Source organism: Dermacentor variabilis, unplaced genomic scaffold, assembly GCF_050947875.1.
Source record: "Dermacentor variabilis isolate Ectoservices unplaced genomic scaffold, ASM5094787v1 scaffold_13, whole genome shotgun sequence".
Taxonomy (NCBI): Eukaryota; Metazoa; Arthropoda; class Arachnida; order Ixodida; family Ixodidae; genus Dermacentor; species Dermacentor variabilis.
Genome location: NW_027460291.1, coordinates 43308039 through 43321886, shown reverse-complemented (window position 1 = coordinate 43321886; position 13848 = coordinate 43308039). Strand labels below are relative to the sequence as shown.

General features: G+C 44.3%; 2 protein-coding genes across 2 annotated transcripts in view; one reads left to right on the top strand and one right to left on the bottom strand.

Moving 5' to 3' along the window:
• Positions 1-13848, bottom strand: part of LOC142566667 (high-affinity choline transporter 1-like) — a 57114-nt gene that overhangs the window by 5049 nt on the left and 38217 nt on the right. Inside the window, exon 8 of the mRNA XM_075677500.1 lies at positions 2642-2859. Within this exon, the coding sequence (XP_075533615.1) occupies positions 2642-2859 (218 nt within the window). The remainder of the gene's footprint in view (positions 1-2641; positions 2860-13848) is intronic.
• LOC142566847 (uncharacterized) lies at positions 8990-10865 on the top strand. The gene has a single exon (XM_075677748.1). It carries the CDS (start codon positions 9085-9087, stop codon positions 10693-10695), a length of 1611 nt encoding a protein of 536 aa, XP_075533863.1. The 5' UTR covers positions 8990-9084; the 3' UTR covers positions 10696-10865.

Here is a 13848-nt window from a genome sequence, read left to right as displayed (position 1 = left end):
TTTTACTGCGCGTGCCATCTGTACTGGTGGCGATATTTTCTGTTTTTTCATCTTAAAACCTTTTGTGCGCAAAAAAACAGGGGACGAAGAATAGGAGCAACACAAGGACGAGCGCTAACAACTAGTTTTATTTTTGAAGAACCAGCTGCTTAAATACCCACAGATCTGCGCGATCTAGTTAACAGAGCACGCCTATAGCGCATATAATACCCACAGATCTGCGCGATCTAGTCAAGAGAGCACGTCTGTAGTACATATAAAACTTGTAATAAAAAGACGTGGACCAAAGCAACCCGGTCAACATAAAAACAGTAAGGTGCATGAAACATTTTCCGAGCACGTTTCCGTAAATGCCGGAGTGTAACGTGGGCTACGAGGAACGCCGCAGTGCTGGGATCCGGATTGCTTTATTCAACTGAAAGTGTTTTAGCATGCATCAAGTATAGAACGCAGATGTTTGTTTTAAATTCCCTTCCCACCTGCCGTAGCGACACAGTGGCTATGGCATTCTCTCATTGAGCACGAGCTCACAGGTTTAGTGCCCACCTGCGGTGGTGGCATTTTGGCGCAGATGAAAAATCAAGAATGCTTACGTGTGCGTACATTGAAGTGCGTCTTTAAGAATTCCCGGTAGTCAAATTTAATCCCCAGTCTTCCTCTAAACCCTCCTCTACGCACACTACTCACACATTTTTCTACGGCGTCTACGCAGTTTACGTATTGCTTTGGGACATTATACCGCACCAGCTTAATATCTCTCCCAAAGGAATTGGACCTGCGCGGCTGCTACAGAATCCCACCCGCTCGTACAGCTATCCACACTGTTTTCTAGAGCACGCCAGTGGCTTGTTCTGGTCTACCTTGGTGGTGTACGTCTATATACCATTGGCATGGTTTCGAGAGAAATAGCTGATCACTTGGCATGCACGGCCATACATGCGTGCATGACTGCCCATTTTCATTGTTATGTAACAAATAATAATAATAATAATAATAATAATAATAATAATAATAATAATAATAATAATAATAATAATAATAATAATAATAATAATAATAATAATAATAACAATAATAATAATAATAATAATAATAATAATAATTGTGGGCGCTAGCTCTTGTCGGTTGTTGGCCGTCGTGGCCGCTTTTGCTGGTTGCGGGCAGTTGAGAAATTATCATGCGCCACATCGTCACCTTTTCTGTTGTGGGCCCATAAGCAAATGAGCAGTCAAGATAAAAAGAACGAGATAGAGAAAAAGAATAGAGCCATGCACGCATGTGCAGTGCTCAGCGATTGAAACGCGATAATCAGACCCAGTGGTGGCCGGCGTATTTTGCATTAAAGGTTAGCGCTGAGGAACCGAACGCAGGTCACAATACATCGTAAACAGTCTCCCTTTCATTCGACACATCAGCTCAGTGTCCCCAGATCCCACCGATGGCGAAAAAAAGAAAAAAAAACAAGCCAGGTAGCTATGTGCTCCGAGTATCGCGTTTCAATCACTGAGCACTGTACAGTCAGTGCGTGCCCAGTTATAATGTATACCGAAATTGGTGGCGAAGTGATAGTAGTCGTTGACAAACTGCGAGCATGCCAATCACGCGCTCTATATAGCTGTGGGGACATCTGTACTGATCAGCAGGGGTGCGATCGGAGATGGTTGTTCGGCGCGTTCGTTCGGTTACCGGCGCGCGCGATTGGCCTACACCGCGGCGACGTCGCCAGCCGCGGGGCGCGGCCACGTTTTTGGTGACGTCAAAATGACAACACGCTCCTGTCAATCATCCTCCCACCGAGCATTTCGTCAGCTACGAACCCGACAGTAGTTGGGAAGTTTGGAGCGATCATACGGCTTCGCATGGCGTGTCTGGTGGATCGGATTGGATCCAACCGGCGGCTGCGGCCTGGCACGTTTGGATCCAATCGATAGTTTAATTCGAGAAAATGGCGCTTCCGTTGGGAACTTAGCTTGCTAAGCTGGCGTTTCTAGAGGAAGGAGGAGAGCGGGTGGCGGTGCGAAACGCGTTTGAAGAAATGGCAGAAAGTGAATTCCGGCGTCGTTTTTGTTTCTCGAAACAAATAATTCGTTGGTTGTACAGCGAAATCGACCCCATCATCGGTGCCAGCAAGCCTCTGGAATGTCGTCACTGCCTCTTGAAAAGTGCGCCACTCTTCCCGTCGTTTCTTCTTTTTTTCTAGCTGTGCGCGACACCACCTTGGGACGACGCAAAGAAACTAATAGTTATAAATTGCAGTAGTCACACGTACTACTATTTGAAAACGTGTTTGGGCTTGAGAAGAAAAAATACATTTTTTTTAGATATAGATTTCACTCATTTGGAACACAAGAAACATTTCGTTTTGTAGTATAAGACGACAAACGACGGAAGTAAACTTCCAGGGAGGTCAGCGCTTCCTGATTGGCTGCTCGCTCCGCCCCGTTGTCACAAATTTTGCATACTGCCATTTAGTGACGTTGCAGCAACCGAACAGAACGCGTATCGAACAAAATATCTCCGATCGCGCCCCAAAACAACCGAGCCACTGATCAACGCCAACCTGTCCTCTTTGAGGTGGCTGACTTAATGTTGTCAGTGTGCAAACAAGGCGGGCGGGCTTCTTTTTTAGCTTGACGCGCACCGTGGGCCTGATGATGAAATGGTAGACGTTTCTTGTGATGAGCGACGAAGCACTGAGCATGGACGAGTCCATCGAAGACATCACAGAGGCGGTGATGGCCAGCTGTCCCAGGATGCCTACCACGGATGGCGTCATGTAGTGCATCGCTTGCGGCAGGATGTCCTTGCTGAGTTCCCTGGACAGGTTGTGCGCGCCGCCGTAGCCCAAGGCCGTGAAATCTGCGTGCGCAAGTAGCCAAGGTTGCCGATTACTTGCTCGCCGACCCAAATGCTTGGGTCATGTGCTCGAGACGCGAGCGGAAACAAGCAATGCGGTTGATATGAATATGTCCAACACCCTTAAGCGCAATCAAAGAACAAAAGTTGATTCGTGACTGTGCTACTTTAAACAGCATTTCCCAATTGATGAAGAACATTCCTCTTGAGAATGACAATTGACGATCTGCGCAAAAGCATTTGGGGACAAAATGAAGCGGTGATAAACGAGTAACGTCCTATGATGTCGCGCAGTTTATATTTTCCGCGGCAAATACGTTTCAAGTTTTCCAGGTGGCCGCGACGATGCTTGAACGACATGGCTGATATTAGCAAATATGTTAGTGTTTTTATCATGCAACAATTTAGTTGCACCCGCGAGCAGCAGACACGCGCCGCCGTTGAGATTTTAATTTTAAAGAATGTACTGCCATATAATTCAAGCAAGTTAATGAAAATCCTAAATGTCAACATGAAATTTATTTATTGTTATTTACAATACTGTAAGCCCTTGCGGGTTGTTACAGCAGCGGGGAAAACGTTATACAATACTATATATAAAGCAGCTCTAAACGTCGCTGAAAGGCTTCAGGTGATTGGCAGTCCACAAGCACACCACAGGCGAGTTTACTCCATTGGGAAATTTTACGTGGCAGAACAGAAAAGTTGAAATTATCCACTCTTGAAGTCTAGGGTAAAATAGCATAAGGATGTTAAATACAAACTAGGTGACAATCGTCCCGGAGGTCGCAAATACAAACTAGGATCTAAATTGTGTTTTATTGTACACCTGGTACAAAAATGTTAAACGTGCAATCTGTCTACTTGTAGACAGTTTTTGAAAGTTAGCCCTGTGGAGTAACGTGGTCACTGACCGAGTCCTGTGATAACATGAGTAAATAAACCTGGCTGCTAATCGTTGGATCCGTTCCAACTCGTCAACTTGCTTTTGACTGCGCGGATCCCAGATTATGCTAGCATATAAGGTTACACGTACTATTGTTCCATAAGCCATCAGCTTTGTTTCAGGCATGGCATCTCTTAATTTTCGCCTTAAAACGCCCAGCTTGCGTTTAGCTGAACCACAAATATTTTCAATGTGCTTGTTCTAATTCAAATTCGGAGTAATTGTAACACTGAGATATTTTAACTGACAGGATCGTCTAACTGCGTTATTTTTGACTTAATATGCAAGCACCAGTGGCTCTTTCCTATTTGATACAGACATACATGCGGTTTTATCAAAATTAGTTTTCATATCCCATTTTTTACACCACTCCTCAAAAGCTCTCAAGGAGGCATTTGGCAAGGCCCGGCCAGTGACGCTTTTCACGCGAGTAAATTGCCCACAGTGGTCCGCGAACAGTCTCACACCAACAGAAGAATGAACACATTTTGCAACATCATTAATATACAGCAGAAACAAAATAGGTCCTTAGACCGAATCATGTGGTACTCCGGACGTCACAGGCGACGTATGTGAACCTGCACCAGAAATCTCTACAAAGTGTTGCGCAAATAGCCTTCAACCCAATTAATCATCTCCAAATCAACACCAAGCTTTCACATCTTTTCAATAAGTTTGACATGGCACACCGTGTCAAATGCTCTTGACAAGTCTACTGCGATTATATCGATTTGTTCTCCACAATTAATTGCAATGGCGAAGATGTGTATTGTTTCAATAAATCTGGGTGACAGTTGACAAGCGTTCCCGAAAACCGTGTCGCTTCGCCTAGAAGAGATTGTTGTCTTCAATATATTGGACCAATTGTTTGGAAATTATGTTTTCCAATATTTTACACGTGCTGCATCTGATTGAGATCGGGCGGTACTTAGCAACCTCCAGTTTATCTCCCGATTTTAATACTGACACAACTATTGCCATCAGCCAGTCACCCGGCACTGTTCCTTCCCGTAGTGAGGCGCTCAAAATTCTTAAGAGAAAATGCGTAAACCATTCCCTGTATCGTCTTAAAAACTCGTTAGGCAACATATCAGGACCCGCTGACTTCTTAGTGTGTAATTGTAACAACAGAAACAAAATACACTCTCTAGAGATAACAATGCGCTTGATACTCTGTTTGTCGCGCGGCAGTGGAAGCGGAGCATTAAGTGATTTTCGAGTAAATACTGAGCTGAAGTAATTATTTAATTCTTGGGCAACTAAGGTGGAATCATTTCATGTGGCTCCATTTATGTTACCTCCGCTTATAACTGGTTTGGAACCTCACAAGTATCTCGAGAACTTCCAGAGTTATCTCCAGAACTTGAAATGGAGAGTTATCATAGAAAATTACTCATCATTTACAATAAACATCCACAAATATGTGAAATTATGCGAGAAATTAAACAGAAAGGGCGCAGGCGGCGTCATAAAAACCTTTTTTACGAGCCCCTGTGTTTAGCAGTGGCAAGTTACTTCCGGCTTGTAACGAAGCACGCTAGCTTTTTCATTCCACAAGCATAACTTTGCAGATGGAAACTGGTTCTGCAAAGCGTGCTGAATAATTCCTAAAACAGCAATCTACTTAAACCGAACAATTACACTCAAGTCACCTGTACGACACCAAGCTGAGCGCGAGAAACTCTAAACAGAGCTTCAGTGCACGTGGCCGCGTGAACAGACATGCATGACATGCCAAAAGAGCAACCATCGTGCGTTACGGCCTCAGCCGGGCCTGTAGCTGGAAAAGGGGGGTATGGTAACTAAATAATTATAAAAGATACGACAAGCTGCGAGTTCGCTAGAAAAATATACCACAACTACACATGTCGCATGAGTACTATGATTTCTTTAAACCATAGTACTCATGGTGTAGGCAAAGAAAGTGAAGCTTTCTTTGCCTGCCTTCCCTGGGTTAGCCGTGAGTGTTTCTCGCCGAGTAGACAACGGAGTGTTCGCGAGGTGGGCGAGTCGGCTCACACAGGCATCTGCACTACTCTCACGGATGTGTCGGCGAGCTGCTCAGTTCACTAAAGGCTCATTCACACTAGGCCAACACGACGATGCTTTTGGTCTGACTACTGTTGGTGACAGCGTTTTTTTCCTTCGTGTAGGCCCCTCTGTCACATTGTATACCGACGCCGACAATCTGCCGACCGTCGGCAGATTTTTTGACAGAGGCGCTGACACAAAGGAAAAAAAGCTGTCGCCAACAGTAGGCAGACCAAAAGCATTGTCGTGTTGGCCTAGTGTGAATAAGCCTTAAACGCAATTATGAAGTGAAACAACAAACGATACCTAAATATCCCTACTGCAATAAATATCCGCTTTCAAGAACGTTATTCTCTTTTATAAAAGCAACCCTTTCTTTGCTCTCCTCCTCTATGCTTGGCGTGTCTCCTTGGTCTCTTTCACACTAAGTAAACTAGGTCAATGCCGCAGACAGTGAAACAGTAATCTTAGACGATCCCTGTCGCTGTCGCGTGAGTCACGCCGATCGTATGGTGGATGGTCTCCGCGGTCGCGCGGTCACGTGGGAGTTTGGGTGGAAGAGCGTGGGCCGAGCAATCGCATTGTGGAAGTGCGTGGTATTTGTGTCTGTGTGATGGGACAGAAAGTACATTCTCAAAGCCAACAAGAAGTGCCTTGTCGGGCAGGCTATTCGCTATTCGCTTTGCTACAACGCGTGCTGCGGAACACCTACAGTTACATCTGGGTTACTAGGAAGATAAACAAAGAAAAGCTTCTGCGATGGGAGCAGAGTCCCTCGCGCGTATAGTTGGAAGCAACAAAACAATTGTACGCATCATGTGTCCTATTGTGTAGCATTCAGTTGAAACGTTTGCACAAGCTTCGCTTAATGCCGGTTACAAGTGCGTTGGTTCTGTGCAGCTGTTTTTTTTTTTAGTCTGTGCTAACTCACCACGACGTTTGGCGTATAGAAAATTGATTTCTGAAACTCTGTGCATTTGAGTGTGCCCATTCCTACTTGGACTTGCTAAAGTCCGCAGTATAATATACGCATTTAAAAAATAAATACGAATGATATCATGCGGTTTAGTAACAACATTATACTCTAACTTCAGCTCGTTGAAAAAGCGAGAATTGAAACGGCTATGATGTCTTTAAACACTGTGGTCATACATAAAGAAATTGAGACACCGAAGTATATACACATGGAAATGCTCGTGAGACAAACCTCTCAATCAGGCTATGGCTGAGCGATTTTGGCGAGCGCAGACGAAATTCTGAAACAGTGCACATGTGTGAAGTGCTTAATTACGATGCAGGATATATATATATATATATATATATATATATATATATGGGCATGTTCAGATAAGAACGGTAATCGAGGTCCCATGACCATTTTTTGTTTTCAATGAAATTTTTATATCTGATGGGCAAATGTGTCCACACAAAGGAATGAACCTTAGTTTTGCAAGAAGCTTCGTAGTTCTCTCAGAAAAAAATCGTATGTCACAAGAGGTGGAGAACGTCGTTCTTGCGACTTCGCAAAGTTGCAAGTTTGGAGCCTCACTGCATGCACAATAAATTTTTCCCGCACATAAGTATTTTTTCGTTACTTTTTCGTAACATGTACTATACGAACAAATAAAAAAACAATTTTTCGCTGCGTCAATCTTCTAAATAAAAAATTGCAAACTTCGCTTCCGGAGCTATTCGGTGCAAAAAAGGCACTTTTCAGGGCAGCCTGAGGGCAAGATGCGTAAATATCTCCACACTTAATCTTTTTCTCAATATTTTCCAGCTACTTTTACTCACTTTAGGCATGTTTTGTAGTTTTACACTTGACAGATATTTTTCAATATGGCCTCAAATTTGGCCAAAGATCAAAAAGGTCAAAAAAGTGACAATTTTGCCTTCGATTTAAAAAAAATCATCATCATCGAATTTCATTAAAATTTGCCTGAATAATCCTCAATACTCGATAATATTAGTGTACCAAAAAAGTGTTGCATTATATTGTTTTAAAGTATGAAAATTAATACAAAACTGACTTCATAATTTCAATCCCTCCGATTGCTCAGTATTTTCTCTTAGGATGCGCTATCGTGAGAAGCTGGATTTAGTATTGTTTTTTTTTTTTGTGGGTAAATTTTAAACGTTACAGTTGCTGAGTTCATAAATGTAATTTTTAAGTTTTTTTTTTCTCTTACAATCAAAGTTCTAAAGCTCCTATTCGCTTTCGTACTCTTCTAACAGTGGGACTTAAATTACTGTAAGCATATTTGAGAACGTTATCTTCTAGTGACGTGTGGTTAGTGGTCGTTTATGCAAACATTTATTGCACCCGTCGCTACTCTCAAGATGCCTTTAACGAGCTGCCGCCGCTCCATGGATGAACCGCGCTTGGCAGCCGCTCCTATAGTTATATAACGCCAGGCGCGACCCCGAATTTCATAGCACCATATGTGCCGCCACCGCACCGAGGCTTTAGCCGCCGTTATCATCTTTCCATCGCAACGCACCGAACGCCTGGCAGTTATACCTTAGCCTTGGACCTTCGACCGAGACAGGCCCGATGAGCGGATGTTGTCCGGATCTCGAGTTTCGCGTGTCGTTTTGCAGGCATGGTAGACGGTGGGTTCGTTTTCTGTTTTCACGTGGTTTCTCTGCGCTCGAAGGCTCCCACGACAAGCATACTTGGTATCCCAGTCTCAGCTCGTACGCCAGACCGAACCAGCGTCAGTGTCGACGGCGGGCAGCCTGTGTTAAAAATCCATCCATCTGCCCATCTCCTTTTTTTGGAAAAGCAGCCCTGGGCCCTGCATCCGTCACCTGCTCTTCTGTCCTACGACAATCTTCGGAAGCGGTGAGCTTTTGCATTCATGAAGAGATCTCCTCGGCGAACGTTTTGTGCCGACTACTCAAAAAGGCACAAACAGAGAATTGAAAAAGGACGTAATTTTCGCAGTGTAAAGACCCTCAATGCCGCTGCTCTCAAAAATGTCCTACTTCCCAAAGAAGCTCTCCGAGTACGAGAAAGTGACTTCATCTGTCAGAATTGTTACCGTTGGTTCAAGGAAGACATAGATAACATGCAGGCAGAGTCAACCGAAACATTCGAAGAATTCCGCCCTGGACAAGAAATCGTAGAAAATTTAAACTCCAGTGTCAGCCTTACCTCCAAAATCTCGCCCCTAAAGCCACCGAGCGCTCTAAAAAAACGCCTCAGACTTTCCTATGCAAAGCGAAAGCAGGAAGAGGTGGCAAGAGCTATGGTGACGAAAATACGATCAGGGATACAGGCAGCATATAATATCCCAGAGACGTCGCGTGCGTCACAAGAAAAGTGTGCGCAATGCAGCAGCTGGGAAGACAACTTACATGCTGCCTACAATAGGTGTACGTCCTTTCAAGAGCGTTGCCAGCTGCTGACACTGCTACCACGCAACCTAACCGTGAAATATGTGCAGGAAGTTATTCCAGAGGCAACGAGGTACGTTATTCAAAAATCGAAGAAGATGGTGGATGGAGAAGGCGTATGGTCAACACAGGAGCGATATACAAGATGTAAGCTACAACACGAAGACATTACCACCGTTTTAGAATATTACACCATGGATGAACTCGATTGCTCTAGACAGACACCGAACAAAAAGGATGTTGTGAGAATCGAAAAGGAGGGAGAGAAGGAATGGGTACCTAAACGGTTCATGACGCGGTCCTTGCGAGAATCATTCCGCCTCTACAAGCAAGCTCACCCTGCCTCCCAGGTTGGCCTCACAAAATTCATATCCTTGCGTCCTAAGTGGGTGAAATGCTCGCCACAGTGGCAAGTGTGTGTTTGCGTGTGCTGTGCAAACTTTCAGTTGTGCCTCCTGGGACTGCAGAACGCCTCCGGAAGGTCGCTTTCTCCCGATGATATGCAGAGTCTCTGCGTATGCCAGGAACCTACTGCGTCATGTTTCCTCAGGAATTGTGAGCACTGTCCACAAGATGACATTTTCACTTTGGAAAATTTTGATATGAGCAGCGAGGACGAGGTGTTGATTGCTTCATGGGAATACGGTGAGCTAGTTAAAAAAACTCTGACCGCTTCATCATTTATGAGAGAATTTCAAAGAATGACCATGAAATGGATTCCCCACAACTATATCAGATCTGTGCAAGCAAAAGCAATACATGAAGAAAAACAGAGCTGCGGGAGAGGTGCAATTGTATTGCATTTTGATTTCGCCGAAAACTGGACAGTTGTGCTTCCAGACGCAGTACAAGCGTACCATTGGCAGAAGAAGCAGGTCACCGTGTTTACCTGCGTTGTCACGTCAAGAAAATCGACTCGGAGCTACGCCGTTATTTCCGACGATATGTCTCATGATTCAGCTCATGCATGTTTGGCTCTGTCGAAAATCAAAGCACATCTCGAAGACAACGCACCAATCTACACTAAGGTAACACATGTGAGCGACGGGGCTCCCGCTCACTTCAAGAATAAATATCAGTTTCAAGAGCTAGAACGCAGTGAATGTCAAGAGACGAAATGGATGTTTTCGGCCACTGGACACGGCAAAAATGCTTGCGACGGCGTTGGTGGGCTTGTGAAACATCGAGCATCACACCACAACTTGCGGAAGCCTGCAAGTGAGGCCATACAAACAGCCAGCGGGTTCGTGGACGCAATTCAAGGAACGCTAAAGAACATCAACATTCTGGAGCTCCGACAGAGGGAGCTTGCAGACTTTCGCGAAATGAAGAAGGAAGAATGGAAAACGGGAAAGAAAGTGCCGGGAGTTCAGACGCTCCACATGTGGAAGTACGTTCAATCAAATGAAGGCAGTGCATCCTACGTGGCATCCACCGCTGCTTCGGAATGGAAGAGACTGTGATCTGGTTTGTGCTTCGGGCTGGACAATATACTGTGCGCATACCGAAGTCAACTGCTGCCATTTATTTCTTGTTACGATTTTCTGAATTGCACTCTGCAGATAAAGCGGCATACCATTTGTAAATTGTGTCCCGATTAAAACCCCTGCTGATTAAAAACCTTGCAGATAAATTGTCCCCCTCAGAAGACGACGTTTCGTCTCCTGACAGCGCTTTTAGAACCATTGAACACAGAGGTAAACAGATGCAGGTCCGGACACGTCGGCTTCAGAAACACATTAATATTCATTTTTATATATAAAAACTTTTCTTAGCACCGATAAATGATCTAATATTTTTAAAGAATTGATTACATACCAATGTAGCTTAGGATGATAAATTAGGCAATACAAAAAACGTTTGACCGCCGCCAACCCGTTCTTGAGACATCAGGTGAAATCGCGAATTTATTCCCATTTTGACGCATCAAGAACGCCGCTAACAAGCGAGTAGAAGCTCTACAAACATTGAGGATCATTCGGATATTGTGGTAAATAAAATGTAACCAAGTTCAGTGAGTGCTAAAACAAATTTCTGAGAGTTACTATTTCTAAGAGGCAGTAAAAACAATTCTAGATAACAAAAACATGGACTCAGTTTTGTATTCATTTTTATACTTTAAAACAATATAATGCAACACTTTTTTGGTACCTTAGAATTAACGATTATTGAGGATTATTCAGGCAAATTTTAATGAAATTCGACGATGATGTTTTTTTTTAAATAGAAGTCAAAGTTGTCACTTTTTTGACGTTTTTGATCTTTGGCCAAATTTGAGGCCATATGGAAAAATATATGTTAATTGTAAAACTACAAAACTTGCCTAAAGTGAGTAAAAGTAGCTGGAAAATACTGAGAAAAAGATGAAGTGTGGAGATATTTACGCATCTTGCCCTGAGGCTGCCCTGAAAAGTGCCTTTTTTGCACCGAATAGCTCCAGAAGCGAAGTTTGCGATTTTTTATTTAGAATATTGACACAGCGAAAAATTGTTTTTTTATTTGTTCGTATAGTAAATGTTACGAAAAAGTAACGAAGAAATACTTATGTGCGGGAAAAATTTATTGTGCATGCAGTGAGGCTCCAAACATGCAACTTCGCGAAGTGACAAAAACGACGTTGTCCACCTCTTGTGACATACGATTTTTTTCCGAGAAAACTACGAAGTTTCTTGCAAAACTAAGGTTGATTCCTTTGTGTGGACACATTTGCCCATCAGATATAAAAATTTCAATAAAAACAAAAAATGGTCATGGGACCTCGATTACCGTTCTTATCTGAACATGCCCATATATATATATATATATATATATATATATATATATATATATATATATATACAGGGCATCCCAAATAACGTTAGCCAGCTGTTTAAAAAATTTGGGAATCATATGGTTGATAAGCCCTACCCGAGTTCGGTCGTCAGTCCTGTTCGACCCCGAGGAAAACTTTTGTTTACTAACTGCCCGGCTAACTCTAGAACAATATTATTGATTTTTTGAACTTTGAATTAAGCGATAACGTTGCAGCTTGCTATAGGAGAGCTCTTACTGGGTTCTAAGGCTGTTTCATTTAGCTGTTTTCAGTGCCCGTTATGCCCTACGTATTTATGTTTTCCGCGCTTTACTCGTAAGCCACAACAGAGAAGTATTGCGCCATTACGCGCTGCTTGCGCGCCGCGACACCAGTGGCCCCAGAAGTTACTTGAAGCAACTAACTGCACTCGTTGCCCGACTCAGCGACCACTTTGTCATCGCGCAAAAGCTTCGATCTACCGGTGGAACGCGCTGCTCGTGGTCTAGGGAAGGCAACACCGGGAGCTTGCAGGTGGTTGCCGAGTCTGACAATGAGCGCAATTAGTTGTTTCGAGGCACTTCTTGGGGGAACTGGCGTCTGGACATGTAATCACGCGGCATTTTGGAGCGCAGCTCTTCGTCGCCCGTTGCTGCCTTGAGCGCCGGCGTCCCTCGGCGTCCTCGATGTAACCGATTGAACGAGCACAGCGACGCATGAAAGACCGAACGCGGAGCGCAGCGGGAGATTAAATACGGCGAGAGCGAAGGGATGGCGAGGAGGAAAGCGGAGGAGGAGGAGAAGGGTATGGCGAAAGTGCCGCACGAGACATGCTCCACGGCGGCGCCTAGGCATCGGGCGAGCGCGTCCACCGATACCATAAATGGAAACAAAGCGCTGGCGCGGCATTCGTACCCACTGCGCATGCGCTACTTCGCCTGCGCTGCTGCTGCTACTGCTGCTGCTGCTGCTAGAGAATGCGCTCCGCGCGAGCCACGCGTTCCCGTGTTCACGGTTTGTTTCTGAGCAGTGAGCGACGCAACCGGTGGAAATAGCTTCGTCTGCCGCTGCTGCTAAACGAGCTGGCAGAGCAGAGGCTCAGCGCCGCCGCCGAGAGGACCCTGTAGTTCAGTATCAAATTATTTGCCACAATATACATTGAATTGAAAACACAGACAGCTGCGCTCAAAATTTGCATTACGGAGTGTCATTAGCGCCGGTGATTTTTGTTTTCCAGAATTCGCTCGACGTACGAGTAAAGCGCGAAAATAATAGCACTTACGCAGAACACACCATGGTAAGAATGACTGAATAGGACGTTTTAGGGTGGAATACCAGCCTTCCTCTTCGAAGTCACGCCCTTAAAGGGACCCTAAAGGCAAATATTGATAGATAGTGATAGATTAGTGCTCGTGAATCTCTAAGGAGTCAATTTTATGGCGAACAGAGCCTTAATAACCAAGAAGTTGAGGTAAACGCAGGTCGTGATTAGAGACTCCCCTAGGACATTCAAGTACTTGCCTGATGACGAAAGCCCTCCTCAGTTAAATTCTGTCACTAGTGCTCAACCACTCTTTGCAAAAAACATCTTTGTAATACAATAAGAAGAAATAAAATACTACTTGTTCAGTTCTATTTCATTTTAAAAAAAAGGAGCTCAGTGAAATTACATTTGACAATGACGTGGGCGGTCGACAGGTTTCGTTTTCGCTCGAGTCCACGCCGCCCACGCTTTCGCGTTCCAGTCGTTATCGCGTAGCGCTGCGCTGGTTTTACTGGCTGGCGAAACGCGCAGAAACCGCAAGTAGCAGAGAATTCAACTTCC

Excerpts from the sequence above, each read along its gene's own strand:
- LOC142566847 (XM_075677748.1), top strand. The coding sequence starts at position 9,085 with ATGGTGACGAAAATACGATCAGGGATACAGGCAGCATATAATATCCCA.